This window comes from Phyllostomus hastatus, unplaced genomic scaffold (assembly GCF_019186645.2).
Source record: "Phyllostomus hastatus isolate PE091 unplaced genomic scaffold, TTU_PhHast_1.1 phas_scaffold_1674, whole genome shotgun sequence".
NCBI classification, from domain to species: Eukaryota; Metazoa; Chordata; class Mammalia; order Chiroptera; family Phyllostomidae; genus Phyllostomus; species Phyllostomus hastatus.
Genome location: NW_025334011.1, coordinates 25,943,142 through 25,960,176, shown reverse-complemented (window position 1 = coordinate 25,960,176; position 17,035 = coordinate 25,943,142). Strand labels below are relative to the sequence as shown.

The following is a 17,035-nucleotide window of genomic DNA, read 5'->3' as shown; positions in this document are numbered from 1 at the left end:
TCGCAGGGGAGGGGGACCATGTGCTCTCCTGGGGAGGACGCTCACAGTCCTGACCCAGACTCATCGACAAGGTGAAGTGATGCCAGCAACTCTGCTAACCCAGCCCCGAATGTCCGTGGAGACGGTTACTACTGGGCTGCGGTGCTCACGGAGGAGGCTGACAGTTTACTTAGGGACAGCTCCCTGGTTCCCTGGGGTGCAGCCAGGCAAGGGCCACCCTATGTAGAGTGATGAGACCACCCCTCAGATGGCAATTCCATGTTAGCAAAACTGGAATTATTAAAGTGAGATTTTGCTTTGCTTTTGTTTTTCAGGGACCTGAAGCTAGATAATATCCTGTTAGACAAAGACGGACATATCAAGATCGCAGACTTTGGAATGTGCAAGGAGAACATGTTAGGAGATGCCAAGACAAACACTTTCTGCGGGACCCCTGACTACATCGCCCCCGAGGTAGGGATGGGCAGCGCCCCTTCCCAGCCCATCATGCCCTGGGGCAAGCACCACTGTCTCCTTCTTCCTGAAAATCAGAAGATTAAGTATTTGGACCAGGATTTGAATCTGTTTTTCTGAGTATTTCATAAGTGGGGCTGCACATAGCGGCTGCTGTTATTGTTTTTTGGAGGACAGTACTCATGCTAATTAGGGCCTCTCTCTAAGTGGTGAGTGGACATTCTATCATGGCTCCTCCCCTCTCCCCACCCTCCCCCCAGCCTTAAGATACCTTCACTCAGCTCAGACCCAGCAGGGAAAACAACAGGAAAGAACCAGGTGGACACTGAACAGGACCATAAGTAACCACCTGAGTAAGTCCAGCAGGGTCATTCAGGGCCAGGAAAACATGCCCTGCTGTTTCTAAGCTGCCACTGTGCGAGTGTGGAGAGGCTGCTGAGTGCGCTGATGTAGTCCCTCTTCCGTGAACTGAGGACAGTGCTTGTATCACATGTTACTGCAAGCCTCAGATGAGAGAACCTAGGAAAGTTTAAAAAGGGGGTACATTGCTCTCATGTTCTGAGCCCCGAGGAGAACAGCATTTGCTTAGGAGGCATCCATCCATCCACCCCCGACCCTGTGTTACAGTTACCCCAGCTGCCACCGAGGCAGATCGGACACCCTGACCAGGCACCCTTCCCGTGGCATAAATTGTCATCGTTGCTATTTGGTCTTTGAAACTTCCTGCTCTATTAGGTGATTGCTCTAAAATCAGGGGCTGTTTCTTACTCCCTTTTTAATAACTTTGTATTTTGAAATAATTATAGATTCACAAGAAGCTGCAGAAATCATACAGAAATGTCACTCACATACACCCTCCACCTAGTTTGTTCCAATGGTTACATCTGTGGCACAGTCAAAACCAGGAAATGGTTATTGGTATGAGGTGTGTTTAGTTCTATACCATTTTGTCACATACATAGATTAGTGTAATCTCATTCACGTTCTATCCAAGTGCAGGGCTTGGCACACTAAGGCCTGGTTCCTGACAGGCCATGGACAGGTACTGGTCCACAGCCCGGGGGTTGGGGGCCCCTGCTCAAAAGGAATCCTTTTGCTTCAGTCCCCCAGACTTCTCCAATTCCCTCCCATCCTCTTTGCTGACACCTCACTCCAGGCCCCCAGCCCCTCTTGTCTGGACCCCAGTGATACCCTTTGACCCGCTTTCCTCTCCATCACCATCCAACTGCCAGTCCATCTTTATATATTTTCAATCATGTGTGTGTGTGTGTGTGTGTGAGAGAGAGAGAGAGAGAGAGAAAGATTCTGACCTAATTACAGTCCTGATCTGGTAGTGTAGTTTCTTCTGTAGATCTTTGGTTAAAGGCTTCTCTGCAGCTAGTTTTCAGTTGGTTATTCCGGATGCTCTTTCTGTAATTTACTCATAATTCCAGTTTGGTCCTGGGAGGAGGTTGGTATAGCTTCTACCTACTCTGCCACCATCTTGGATCTCCTTATATTTTCAAACATTTTGAGCTGCTCCCTTATCTGTTAAAAAAGCATCCCCAGTATATATACACATACTTTATATATGAACCTCACCTGTTTTTGCCAATATAGTATGTGTTATAGCATGTGTCAAACATGCATAAAGAGTAGTATAATCAGGTTGAACTGAAGATGAAATAGTGTTAAATAACTAAATGTTATGTTAACTAATAGTACATATTTATGATTCATTAAAATAATGAGATTAAATAACCAAAGACTAGGCTTCAGAACATAATTTTTAACACACTAGCCACAAGACCTTAAATAAGACAGGTAACCTCCCTAAGTCCAACCATTTCCCTTGTTGGCTATAACAGAACCTACCTCAGAGGTTCTTGTAAACAAAACCCGCACTGCCTGGAAAACCCTATCAGCAAGCATTTGCAGACATTCTGTTTTAGCAGTATGTAACTGAGTATAAATCTACTTTTTTTCTTCCTCCTAACTTAAGACTAAAATTCTTTATTAACATCACCTAGGCTTAAATGACTTAATTACCACCACAGCTGTCTCCTGTCCTCCAAATTCCTTTTCATTTTCCTGCCAAATAAAGTTGTTTACACGTAAAGAGGTGATGCACCAGCAGTTTCTGGTTGCTTTGGGCTCCCCCTTGTGGCATATCCTGGGAATTGCGCGCAAACAGGGCCCACTCGAGGCAAATTTCTGAACTGATTGTGCATGTGTGCACATCTTTATTTTCTTTATCATTCTCCCTGGGTCTTTCAGATTACTCCTTAAGGCAAACTTTATTTTTTTTTCTAAACTTTAAGGTGAACTTTAGCTTTCAAATATTGAGTTAGGTTAGTAGATAGCATTTTTATCCCAGAAGTCAGCAGCAGATTGAAAAATCCTGTTTGGAAAAAAAAAAAGGAAAAAAGAAAAAAAAAGAAAAATCCTGTTTGCAACTTGATCTTTATTTTCACAAATGGGCACTAGTTAATCAAGACAGATATTTACCATATAACATACAGTCATTTCCATATGGCAAAGTACTTCGTCTTTCCTACTTTTTACTGGATCCTCACAACCCAGTGGTAAACTACACAGTAAGGGACCAAGGCAGAAGCAAGGCCTACAGGGTTCTGTATGGCCTTCACAACCGTTTTGTTGTTGTTCGTTTAGCAAGTCTCATCTTGGAGACACTTCCACAGTGAGCCCGAGCCTCACTCCGAGCCTGGCTCCTCTCCCAAGGACAGGCCCGGGGTGAGACAGGGTCCAGAGATGGCTGTCGGGTGCGTTATTCTACTGCACCAAAAACTGCACCAGCATCAGGACACGTGGCTTCCCTGGAAAACACTGAAATGTCTAGAGCTGTCACATCATGTTTCTCTCTGAAGGCCATCGGTGCTGCAGTTCGAGCATTCATTCCAAAGGCCCATTCCAAAGGGAAATTCCATTTCAAATGAGGAATGACACAGCCACGTGACTTCTGTGTGTTTGTATGTGTGCTCACTCAGGCGAGCTAAGCTGGAAGCGGCAGGGTGAAAAGGACCCCAAGAGGGTGAAGTCTGGCTTTTTAGATTTAGTACTTTGATATTATTATTCCATCTCTATTTTGTTTTGGGTAATAAAGCAGCTTGCTCTCAATCATCCTGGCAGCAGCAGTCATGAAAGACAAGGATTTTTCTCTTCTGCATTTAAAAAATTGTGTTCCTACTATGTACTGATTTTAATTGTGGTAAAATGTACATATTATAAAACACACCAGCTTAACCATTTTTAAGAGTACAATCAGTAATGGTAAGTCCATTCACACTGCTGTGCAACCAATCTCCTGACCTTTTTCTTCTTGCCCACCTGAAACTCTGTGCTCATTCCACAACAGCCCGATTTCCCCAGCCCCGAGAAACCATCATTTCATCTTCTGTCTCTGTGAAATGCACTCCTCTAGGTACTGCAGGTAAATGGAATCATACGGCATCTGTGTTTTTGTTACAGGTTTGTTTCACTTAGCGCAGTGTCCTCAAGGTTCACCCACGCTGTATCATGTCAGGATTTCTTTTCTTTTTAAAGCTGAATAATATTTCACTTCATGTACAGACCACACTATCTTCCATTCATGCACGGATGAATACAATGGGATTTTTTTTTAAGATTTTATTTATTTCTTTTTAGAGAGAGGGGAAGGAAAGAAAAAGATGAGGGAGAGACATATCAGTTGCTTGCCTCTTGCATTGTCACCAACCAGGGAGCTGGCCCACAACCCAGGCTTGTGCCCTGACCGGCAACCTTTTGGTTTGTGAGCCGATGCCCAACCCACTGAGCCACACCAGTCAAGGCCCTATGCACTGTTTTGGAGAAGGATACAGCACAGTTTGTTGGGATGAAAGCACTGAGCTTAGTGACGTGACATTCTCTGTGATCCGACATTAGAAAGGAAGTCACTGAATGCCCCAAGTACAAAGCCTGTTATGCCAGAAAGTGGATTGTAAAAGGATAGAAATATTTCTAAAAATCAGTTGGGATTCCAGACTTCAAAATAAATCCACTTTCCTTAAGAATAGACCACACTGGTTCTACTCAGAACATTGGTATGTTAGCCTGTCTCATGGCAGTCACAAGGTTTGACTGTCAGAGTTGTAAACTACTGAGGACTTAAGGAATGGACTGGTTCAGATGACCTCTCTGGATGCTCGACCACCTATAGAAGCTTTGCAAAGACTGGGGACAGAAGTACAACACTGGGTTTGGTTTAGTTGGTCACCTCAGAGGCACTGGGGAGCCGGGATAGACACCAGCTGTCTTAGGGTCTGGACCTACTGCCCAAGCCCTCACATCACAGATGGGCCGTGAAGGCTAACGGTACACGCAATGATGTTGTTTCATTTAAGGCACAGGTGGCAAACACAAGGCCTGCAGGCCGAATTTGGCCCTCCACCTTGTTTCTACCCCAAGGCAGCACCGGACTCTCACTTAACTGTTAAGGAGTAGTTACATTTATACAGTCCTAAAATCACATTTGGCCCTTTGAAGGCAACTGTGGGGCTGGTATGGTCCCCGGTGTAAATGAGTTTAACTTCCCTGGTTTAAGGCCAGAGGAAAAGTAGAAATAGAAACTCAAAAATGTTTCCTCAGTTTTAGCATTTGCCCACTTGTGTGTATCCAATCTTTAGCTCCTCAAAAGTTTCCGTTTTCAGTGCAATCTTTGTTAAAACCACACGCTGCTGTCGTCGCCATCAATTATTTACTGAGTGGCCTTGGAAAAGCCCATGCAAGGTTTTCACTCATTGACCTCATTTTTATTATTTACGTCTCTGCCTTTTGGTCACACAGATCTTGCTGGGTCAGAAATACAACCATTCTGTCGACTGGTGGTCCTTTGGCGTTCTCCTCTATGAAATGCTAATTGGTCAGTCACCTTTTCATGGGCAAGATGAAGAAGAGCTCTTCCACTCCATCCGCATGGACAGCCCCTTCTACCCACGATGGCTTGAGAAGGAGGCCAAGGACCTTTTGGTGAAGGTAAGAAGTGAAGTCAAGGAGACTTCATTGGGTTAGCATTAGGTTTTCTGATCAGCATTGCCATTCACTTCTGAGCTCGGATTTATATGGTAAAGTAAGTGATAATTGTATTGAACTGAACTGAAAAGAAATGCTCACCTTCTCTGCCTTAACTGAGGCACCAAGTGATGAACATTAGGAGCAATAAACCCTTGTGTGCATAATTTACAAAAGAACGAGTTCCATGACTCGTGGATACTCCACTTTGAGATGTAATTAATGTATTGAACAAGCACCATCTGTGGCTTAAAACTCAACTTTTTGTTTCCCCATAGTCCCTATTAAATCTGTTCAGTCCAGTTCATCTCCCCCGCTCCTGGCTAAAAACTTAGACAGGATGCATGACTTTTCTGCTCATTCTTAGGTAAAAGATGAACCACTTGTCACTCTTAAGTCATAAAACTCCACCTCAATTGATAAATTAAAACTGTTCAGTCCAAGATATAAGTCATCACATCACTGTTAACTCTGAAGCAAAGACTTCTGCTCCCTCCCTCTTGGCCAAGTTCATGGCTGACTGTGCTAACCTTTGGAGAAGGGAGTATGGTCATACTGTGTGTGTCTTTGTTCTCTTCCTCTCCATACCAGGAGTTTCTATTTCAGACCAAACCAGGTTAAAAGCAGGGAGAGGATGGAGAGATAATAAGGAAAAAGAATTGTTCTTATATGGCTGGGTGGCTTCATGCTCTTTCAATTTGGTAGGTTATTAAAGCCAAGACTTTGGTGTGGCATTTTAGTAGAGCTTTTGAAAATCCCTATCACTGGGGACATTTTTGGCTGAAGCCCTTGAAATACAGGCTACTCCATGCATTCCTCAGCCCGCTCCCCCACCAGCCCCTAATCCAGCAGCACTCCATCCCATTGGGACCCAGGGTCTCTCACTGATCGCTGCCTGCTAGGCAGAGTCTCTCCAGCAGACCAGCGCTCCTGCCACCTCTGCTGCCTGTGTCCGCTGGAGTATTCATGCATTTTTCACCCTAAAACTCAAAAAGTGCAGGCCGTCATCATCTCAGGAGCAACCTCCAGAGTGTACCACCAACACAGGAGTCAGACACCTGTCTGAGATAGCCCAGGGTCCACTAAGAATCGGTGTGCAGTGCTACAGATGTGAACTTGGCTCTGAGAACCCCTGGCCATGAACCAGGAGCTCCCAGGGCAAACCACTGTGGAGACAGAGGAGGCATCATTTATGAAAGCCATCATTAAAGACTTGGACTGTAGACAGAGTCCCAGTTTGCCTTTTTTGAGGATGCAAGATTCCATCTACAGCACAGGTGGCAAACACAAGGCTGGGGGGACGAATCCAGCCCTCCACCTTTGTTTCTACCTGGTGGCAGTGCTGAGCTCTCACTTAACTGTTAAAGAGTAGGTACATTTATACAGTCCTAAACTTACATTCGGCCCTTTGAAGGCACCCCTGAGGCTGATGTGGCCCCTGGTGAAAATGAGTTTGACATCCCTGGTCTACAGTGTCTGACTGTAACAATTTGTAAAAACTGAAAATAAATCATGGTAATACGGCATGCTAATTACATGTAATAATACCACCCACATTTACCGAGCCATCCCAGCAACTGTCTGGATCAGACGGCCCTTCCAGTGTGAGTCTAACAAATCTAAAAGAAGTGGACCAAGCTCTAGCAGGTATGGTTTGGTGAATTGAGCTCTGGCCTGTGAACTGAAAGGTCCCAGGTTCGATTCCCAGTCAGGGCATCTGCCTGGGTTGCGAGCCACGTCCCCAGCTGGGTACTTGCATAAGGCAGCTGATTGATGTTTATGTCCTCCTGTTTCTCCCTCCCTTCCCCACTCTCTAAAAATGAAAATAAAAATCTTAAAAAAAAAGTAAGGAAGTGGACCAAGAATATAGGTGTCTTGAAAAAAAACAGTGTTTTGATTTCTGGCACCTCAGATCTCAGCTAGCTAAAAAAAAAAAAAAAAAAAAAATCATGTAGGGAAACAAATTTTAGCCTTCCTCTTCCTATATTGAAAAGGAAAATAAGACAAACTCTTTCAACACTAGAAGCTATCCGTGAATTGTAAATGTAAACTTATAAGAAGATTAGCAGGCCCACCTTTGTTCACTAGTCTACTTTCTCTCACAAGGAACTGCCGGGAAATAAATTTCAAGGGCAAACATGTCTGCCTCTCACACAACTGGCAGCTTGTCTGGGTTGTTTGAGATGCTGGGGCCACTCTGGGGCTCTCCCCGAGGAACACGGTGTGGAACCTGAAGTGCGGACAGAGCCCCCGGGAAACACTCCCGACCAGGGGCTGGGTTTCAGAGTCCAAGCGCCCAGCTCAGCCTTCCCTTTCCTGACTGCGATCCCGACAGCAATACTTAGAAAGCTCCCCAAACAATCGATGAAATCACTTTTAATGACTGAACAAAACACATATAAAATGAAAGCTAATTTTAAAATTTACCAATTTAAAGAAGATAATAGTAAAAATAAAAGCAGATGACAGCGTAAACAATTTTCCTTACATAAAGGCAAGTTCAAGCATTATTTTAGTTGCCACATTTATTTTACACTCAACTATTTGAAGCACTTAACGTGAGGTGTGTTAGTCGGCTTGGCTGACATAATGAAACACTGCAGACTGGGTGCTTAAACAGCAAAACATCGCGTATTCACTCACAGTTCTGGGGGCTGCAAGACCAAGATCAAGGTCCAGAAGGGCTGGTTTCGAGGGAAGCCTTTCTTCCTGCCTTGCAGTCTGTCTTCTCGCTGGGTCCTGAAATAGCGGAGCACTCTCCACTGTCTCCTCCTAAAAGAACACTAACCTTATCAGAGGAAGCCCCACCCTGATGACCTCATTTAACTTCAATTACTTGTTTATTCTAAGTACTCACACTGGTGGTTAGGGCTTCAGCAAGCAAATTTTGGGTGGACACAATTTAATCCACAGCACAGGCACTGCACTGAGAAGGCCTGAGCCTAAATAAATAAATAAATAATAACACCAGAACAGGGAAGTAAGGAAAAGGCTTGTGGGTTGTCTCAAGACCCTGGAGCTACAGCTGCAGTCCGCCGTCACCTGCTGAGGCAGCACAAAGCCGAACAGCTGTGCTTCCCCACGCCAGCTCCACCTGGGGTCTGGGAGAGCTCTCGGCAAGCACTGAAGGTGAAGGAGTAACTGGGGCCAGGTGGAGTTCCACAGAAGTTAAGCCCTTGGAAAGATGCCAAGAGCAATGGTTTCAAATGAGAGAAAGACTAGTTAGGAGGAAAGAATTACTTCCAGCTGGAGGAGAAAAGATGAAAAGTCACATATATGAAATATTACTTGGCGATAAAAAGGAACGAACTGTTATTGATATACAGGATAACTTGCGTGGATCTCAAGGGCATTGTGCTGACTGCCTGAGTCCATGCCTGTAACATCCTTGAAAGGATGACACTATGGAGATGGAATCAGATTCCTGTTGCCAGGGGTTAGGGATAATGGGGGCAGCAGACTGACTATGAAGGGCTATCCCAAGGGAAATCTTTGACAAGACAGTTCTGTCTTGCTTGTTGTGGTGGTTACCCAGTTCAACACATGTGATAAAATGACATAGAAGTAGACACACTGTACCATATTGTGCCTGTGCCAGTGCCAGGTTCCCGGTGCTGATATTGTATTGTGATCATGTAAGATGTAAGCATTAGGGGAAACTAGGTGAAGGCTGTGCAGGCATCTCTGGGGGATATTTTAACATCCTGTGAACCTATATGTATATGTGTTTCCCATAGAATTTATAGTTTGAAGCCCTAATCTTTCAATATGATGGTTATCAGCCCTGGCTGGTGTGGCTCAGTGGATTGAATGCCAGCCTGTGAACCAAAGGGTCACCAGTTCAATTCCCAGTCAGGGCATATGCCTGGGTTGTGGGCCAGGTCCTCAGTAGGGGACACATGAGAAGCAACCACACATTAATGTTTCTCGCCCTCTCTTTCTCCCTCCCTTCCCCCCCTCTCTAAAAATAAATTAAAATTTAAAAATCTAAAAAAATGGTAAAGATAGTCAATTTAAAAATTAATTAATTAATTAAAATAAATTAAAAATGAGATGGTTATCAGAGGTAAGAAGGCCTCTGGTAGGTACTTAGGTGGAGATGATGTAATGGGGGTGGGGCCTGCAGGATGGTATTAATGCCCTTATAGAAGGAGGAAAAGAGATCTCTCCCTCCAAGTGCATGCACCAAGGAAAGGCCATGTGATCACACAGAAAGAAGGTGGTCATCTATGAGCCAAGAAGAGAGTCATTTTCTGGTAAGGTCATTTGCTGGGACCTTGATCTTGAACTTCCAGCTTCCAGGACTGTGAGAAATAAATGCCCATTGTTTAAGCCACCCTGTCTGTGGCATTTTGTTATAGCAGCCCAAGCATACTGATACATTATTTCAAAATAAAAATTTATAAACAAAAGAAAATGTAAGGTTAAATGCCAGCAAACACCAAAAAAAATCTTCTGCAGAGTTTTAATAGCAGGAAAAAGATTTGTTGCTAAAGTAGAAAATAATGTGGTTAAAGAGCAGAAACCAAGACAATTAAGGATAAAGAAGGAGAGAAAAAGGACTCATTCATGCAAGAGGTTTTAAATCCTGGGGTGTCCAACACACGGCCCACGGGCCACATGCAGCCCAGGATGGCTATGAATGCAGCCCAACACAAAATCATAAATTTACTTTAAAACATTATGAGTTTATTTTGTGTTTCAATGTATTTAATGTGTCACCCAAAACAACTCTTCTTTTTCCAGTGTGGCTCAGAGACACCAAAAGGTTGGACACCCCTGTTTGGTGTCCTTCATGACTTAATAAAAATCCCGTGCCTTTGCTCCACGGAGGGAAAGTAGCTCTCACCCATGTTTTACAACCAGGCTGACAAAAGTATCCATCATGCAATTTTCTGGCCATAACTCTGGCTTCTAGTTTCATCTGTGCTCCTCATTTGCTCTATAGCTTTCATCCAACAGCCCCCACATCCTTGAGTTCCTTTTTTGTAAAAATCAAAAGTAACATTTCTGAGAAACTTCCTCTAGGGAATTATACTTAATGTTGTGAAACCCAGGAGTAACAGGTCTTCTGGAAAAGCTGAACAAAGCAGCATGTAGTGGCATCTGTCGCAGCAGCGTCAGTACCAGACTCTCCGCTTTAGCCCTCAGAGCGCATGGATGCACGTAGCGCACTGAGCCGTCTGCCCATCTGAGAGGCTGCGCTCTGTCAAGAATTATAGCTGGGACGCTGCAGTGCAGTTGACGGTTACCAGAGAAGTGCCTCTTTCTTCCCCATGTATTCATCCAGGATGCTGTCCATTTGTTTGGAAAATAATGGAAAACTAATGATCTCAAACAGAAATGCCTCTCCCTTTCATAGAAAGATATATCTGAGGAGGGGATGAAGAGAGAGAGAAGAGTCCAGTGATAGGCGCTAAGCCCTGGGGGCCGTCCTCAGAAGCCCAGCACTGCTTTCTTACCTAGGCAGCAGAACACATTTAAACAAACTCCAGCTACATCCTGGCCACTTATGTAAGCAGTGTGCTGTTTCCTTTAAATGTAAACCACCCTTCCGACAGCTTTTAGGAACAAAAGCAAGTCTGTCTTCATGAACGTTTGTTGCCTCAGTGCGGATTCCCTGCCACAGACCCAATGACCTTCCATGAGGTCACCAGTCATCTTCAGGACCAGAGAGGGTGACGGAGTCTCAAAACTGGATGTCATATTAGATTCTCATTATACATTTTATCTTTTAAAATATTTATTTTTTTAAATTTCATGGGTACATATAACAGGCTCAGAAGGTTCTTTGTCATGATCCTCTGGATACAAATGCAACATGTTACTAGAAAAATCTAATGGAAAACGTAGTATGGACACACTTGGCCTCTGGCAGTTACTTCTAACTTAATTCACTGAAGCATTTAATTATAATAACATGAGCTAGTTTGGGGGGGGCCTATTCTTGAGGTACTTACATCTTCTCTCTAGTCTTGTTTCATCAAAATGTCCTTAAGAAGTGGAGTTCAATAATTTATTATTATAATTTCAAGGCAAGAGATATGGGGAAAGTCACTTATTACCTCTGCTTCTGAAAAATCAATCTGCTTTTCCATCTGGTGACTCATACCTGTGTCTGAATCTACAGAAGAATGTGTAACTGTGAACTCCATGCCTTTTGTACATGCTGTTCTATATGCTGCAAACAAGAGGCTAACAGAAGATAAGGACTGAAGACGTGTAATCTGCAAATATACAAATGGAAAGACAGCTCATTCAGTTACTCAATAAGCATTTATTGACCATCTACTTTGGGCATGGCACTATGCTAGATTCTGTAAGAAACAGAAACATAAATGGTGTCTGCCCTCCATAGCTTACCCTCTAGTGGGAAAAAGTCATATATACGTATATGTGTGTATACATATGGATAACCCCACATTCTCTGGAGTGCAGAGGACTCCCCAATACCAGGAGTAAGAGTGGACTGTTTATAATTCAGGCTCTGTCACTAGCTGGACCTGTGATCCTGAGAAAGTTTCTTATCTATTGTGAGCTTTGGTTTCCCCAAATGATAACTGAGATAACATCTGGTTTTAGAATCTTGTTTTTAAAATAAGGATGATATAGCTAAGGCACCTAGCCAATGTTTGACTCTAATCAACCCAATGACAATGAATATGACTTGAAAAGAAAGAAGAGTTCACTCAAGAAAGCATCACAAAAGAGACAGGTGGTAGCCGAACCCTGGAAGGTATGTCAGAATCTAATGGTGAAGAGAAGGAAATGGGAACAGAATGTGAGGAAAGGCACCTTCTTGCAAGATGGAAATGTCACTAGCAAAGGACAGAGGTAGAAAAGGCAGGTGGCATATCCCAGGAGTAGACCTGTCTGGACAAGACCAGAGAGTGTTACAATGAGAACTGAAGGACAGGTGCTGGCCTTTGGCTACTGAGAGCCTGGAACACCCGCCCAGGGGGCTCAGAGGCCATCAGGACTCACAGGAATGAAGATCACCTGCCTCACCCTGAATTTTACAAGTAAGGAAACAGACTCAGAAAACTTGCTCAAGGCTCAAGGGTAGTAAGCCTCTTAGATAACAGAGTCACGTTATTTCCACTGTGCACTGGTTTTCTAATGAGATGCTCTGGAATTCCAGGTGCCCACTACAGGGGCTCGGCAGCTATCCTATGGCAAGGGGAGTGGAAGTTAGGACCATGAGAATGACTGACCACTTGCGTATACTGGGGTGGTGGCATGAAGCATTTCACTTAGACTTCTAAAAAGACTCTCTTAATTAAAAAGAAAGAAAGAGATCTCCACCTTGTTGCAGCATATTGTTTATCTTTTTTTCTTTTTGGTAAAGTAGAGCCTTTGAAGATTTTCAAGTAGTAAGACAACTTAAGTAGAGCCATGTTTTAAAACACACAGACTGGCTATTCTTCTAGAGGTAAAAGCAAAAGAGCCCTGCAATTTAGGTGGGAATGGAGGTCAAGTTCTGCCAGAGCCTCCTGGAAAATACTGCACTTCACCGTGGGTTCTGTCCAAGACCCACAGCCTCCTTGCGATGCCCTCTAACTAGCAGTTACTTTATAAATAAACACCTACCTGACGTAAAGGAGAGGGACGACTATTCCAGACACTCAGGGACCAGTGACTTTCCTAGGTTTCAAGCTTGGACTCTCTTGTTCCTTAATGCCCTTGACATGTTTTGTTTAAGTTTGATGAGTTTCCAGGTTTCTTTCCTGTCCTGGCCAATGTTTGTTTTGACCTCCTGGGGGAAAGTAACAGGAGAGGGGGCAGAGAGGAAAATATCTGTGTAACAGGTCAGGGACGGCAAAAGATGAATGAGTGCTTGTCCAGCAGAACCGCAGGATTCAAGAGTGATTCTCAATAATCACTCGCCTTACCCACAGCTGACTGTCAGGAACTAGTTTACATGACACCTGTACAGTGACAAAGTAACCCTAAGAGGACAGCCTTGTAAGAAATCAAACTCGATTAATGGGCAATCACCCAAACAATAAAACATCACTTACTCTATGTCTGTAGGATTTTATAGACCAGGAATTATGCACATGTGTGTGCGTGTCTGTGTATGTATGTGCTGTTATTTCATTTAACCCTCAGAATGGCCCCGTGAAGAGGACACTTCAGTCATGTTGTAGGTACGGAAACTAACTTGCCTGTCACTTGCCAGAGGCCCTATAAATAACCCAGGGCCAAGCCATTTCAAACCAGGCATATACAACTCAGAAAACAGAATTTCTAGTGAGTAATGAAGCAAAATTTCAGACTCCAGAATATTCAGAAGGCTTGCTTCAGAGGGAGAGTGTAGCCACCAGTGTTTGAGTCAACAGTTGGTAACAGTCAGTAAAAATCTAAGGTTAGAAAGGCAAGTGGCAAAAAGCCACTTTCTTTGTGGAGTCAAATTCACGAGACTCGCACACTGAGGAGTGCAGCCTCCATCTGAGGCAAACGGGCTCCTCCCCGGGGAAGTGACTGCTGCCTTTCTGCTCCTTTTCAGCTCTTCGTGAGGGAGCCTGAAAAGAGGCTGGGAGTGAGGGGAGATATCCGCCAGCACCCTTTGTTCCGGGAGATCAATTGGGAAGAGCTTGAAAGAAAGGAGATTGACCCACCGTTCAGGCCTAAAGTGGTAAGGAGACATTTGCTTCCAGCCATTCTTCTATTCCCACGCTGCCTCCCAGTCCCCTTGAGGAGGAGAAGGGTCTGACTCCCAGTTGTGCTGCTCTGTATGTAAGGATGACTTTTGGTAATCTCAGAAAGCTGGATTGTACACTATACTGAACAGAATTTACGAATAAGTGTTTGTTTTTACATTCTCTCTCTTTTGTCATGGGCACCAAATGGACCAGGTGGCTTGAGGAGAGTTTGTCCCAATCTGTGTTACCTTGAAAGTCAGTCTAAAATGTTTGATAATAAAATTAACGTGGGTGGAGGAGCCAATGGCAGTGAAGGATGTCGATAAAAGAACAGGAATATCTATAATCTGCAAAACCCCACCCTTCTGCTCCCACCCTGCACTGACATCCCCCCCACAACCCCGCCCCCACCACCTACCCTTCGTTCTCTGGAGACTGAAAGAAGGGAGGTCGAATTTGGGCTCACTACTTTTCCAAATGTTATCAGTCCTGCTTCATGTAAATTATTAGCCAGAAACATTACATCCTATTTACATGTTTACAATAAAATTCCTTTGTATGAATTTAATTATATTATTGATAAATCGATGAGTAAGGATCTTAGAGATCACATGTGATCACCTGTAAGTATTCAGTTATCTGCAAACACCAACTCTGTCATACACAGACTATAGTCTCAATAACAAAAGTAAAGATAGTTAATGACTTCAGTGGCTGATTTTCTTCCCCTTTTTTCCCCCTTCAACTCTGATGAAGAAATCACCGTATGACTGCAGCAACTTCGACAAGGAATTCTTAAACGAGAAACCCCGGCTGTCATTCGCCGACAGAGCTCTGATCAACAGTATGGACCAGAACATGTTCAGAAACTTTTCCTTCATCAACCCAGGGATGGAGAAGCTGATATCCTGACTCCCCTCTCCAGACACATGAAGGAATTCACCTTCTCTCTGTGCACTGGTTCAGGTGGCACAACTTGGGTTCCTTTTCAACTTGGAAAAGAAAGAAACACTCAACGACAAAGGCTGAGGCCTTTCAGCTCCTCACTGACTGTATCTGTAGCAGAACCAACGCAACTTCACTACTGACAGCACCTTTGGTTTCTCTCATCATCTTTCACAGCCACTCTTGAAGTTACATCATTACTAACCACAGTTATTTACTTGAAAGATGGTTCTTCGCACTGTGAAAGATTTGAAAACTTAATTGTGCTCTAAATTATGGCTCTACACTTGTGCTCCAACTGCTGATCAATGAAATATTTGACTAGAGGAGCAAAGTGAGAACAAACTTTTCAAGACTGAAACAGCATGTTGCCTGGTGTAGTAATGGATTTCATTCAGCTACGGACGAGTAACCACTAACCCCTTCTATTCTGTGTATATCTGTGGAAGTGTAAATGGTGGGGGTGGGGTGGAACCCTGAATGAGTTTTTATGGGAATCCTTCAAATAAACATAACTTGTAACTTGAGATTTACAAATCCATTCATTCTGAGTAGCCATGGAATTCACAGGAAAGAGGGAAATGAAGAGTGGGAAGGGCTCCTGCCACTGCTGTGGAAGGTTTTAGTACTCCACGTTGTAGAGTAGGTTTCAATACCCACCTACTCTGTGGATCTTGTCAACATAGGTAATAAATTTAGAGTCCAACGAAGATAGATTCATGGTTCTTCTGCCAATAAAACCTTTCCATCAATCCATTCTCAGATTATTTCAGTACAGTGGCAGCCACTCATCACCATCCTCACATTTATTGTAACAAGAAAAGAAATTAAGTGTGTAATATGTCTAAGAGAAAAAGAAAAAACAAAACAATCCCTTGTACCTTACTGGTGAATCTATGACTCGTAAGTCTCTCTTTAAGCATCATTAAAGATAAAAGACCCATGCATGCTAATTGTAGCAGTCAATCTTGTTTAATTAGAATTCTAGCTATACATTTTTAAGTATCTGTGCTGTTTGTATATTTTGATAAAGTGTTGTGACTTAATGAGAAAGAAGTGGGCATGTAAACATGGAATAAAAGAAAGAAAAAAAGAAAGATGCCTCTCAGTAGTTTCATTCCCTACTTGTCTACCTAAAAACTTGGTTCTGTCATGGTTATCAAAATGTACCTAGCATTGAGTTGATGTTTTAAATTTGGGGAATCAATAAAAATCCCAAAGTGGGTGAAAAACTCAGATAACCTTAAGTCATTGGTATCCAATTTTTTTTTCCCTTCATGACAAGATTTCTTGAAGGAGTGGTCAACACTTATTGCCTCTACTTCTCCTACACCCAAATTCAGCTCTGCCTTCCAGCCTCTCTCTCCTGCCACTGCTTCCTTGAAGAATTACCTTCTTGCCAGCCCTTGTGGAAGGGTCTAGGTCCTCATCTACCTTTCTATGGCTTTTTATACCAGGAAAGACCCTGTCTTTGATCTCAGCCCCTAGGACACTCTGACCCAACACCTTCCTCTTTCAACCCTGCCACCTCTGACTATCCCCTTGGCAGACCCCCTCTTTTCCTTCTGCCCCAAACCACTTCCAATGCCCCCTCCCCTCCTTGCCCTCACTTACCCTTGGTTCTCTCCTTCCACCTCCTGTCTTAAGGCTCACTCAGTCCAATGCATCTCAAATCCACATCTCCAGTTCTAACCTCTCTGCCAGGCTTCCAACAGGCTCCATGAACTATTCTATGTTCTTGTGGTCTTTACCTCTTGTGTATTTCCTATTCCTGTTAATGACACCGTCATAGGCCCTGTCATCCAGGCTCAGGACCTCAGAGTCATCACTGACTGGGGGACTATCCCCTCTCTCATTTTTTTTAACACAATCGTTATGATTCTGCTTCCGCAATCTCCAAAACACATACTTATCTCTACTTTCCTTCCTGCTAATCATGCCTGGATCAATCTTTCCATCTGAAG

The 17,035-nt window shown here is 43.7% G+C and overlaps 1 protein-coding gene across 9 annotated transcripts in view; it reads left to right on the top strand.

The window, feature by feature from the left end:
* PRKCQ (protein kinase C theta) overlaps positions 1-16,168 on the top strand; it is a 123,319-nt gene extending 107,151 nt beyond the window's left edge. For all 9 annotated transcript variants that reach the window (XM_045858104.1, XM_045858098.1, XM_045858100.1 and 6 more), the window contains 4 exons: positions 315-453; positions 5,257-5,445; positions 13,991-14,119; positions 14,883-16,168. In XM_045858104.1, coding sequence (XP_045714060.1) covers positions 315-453; positions 5,257-5,445; positions 13,991-14,119; positions 14,883-15,038 — 613 coding nt within the window. In that variant the 3' untranslated portion in view covers positions 15,039-16,168. The remainder of the gene's footprint in view (positions 1-314; positions 454-5,256; positions 5,446-13,990; positions 14,120-14,882) is intronic.
* The last annotated feature ends 867 nt before the right edge of the window (positions 16,169-17,035 follow it).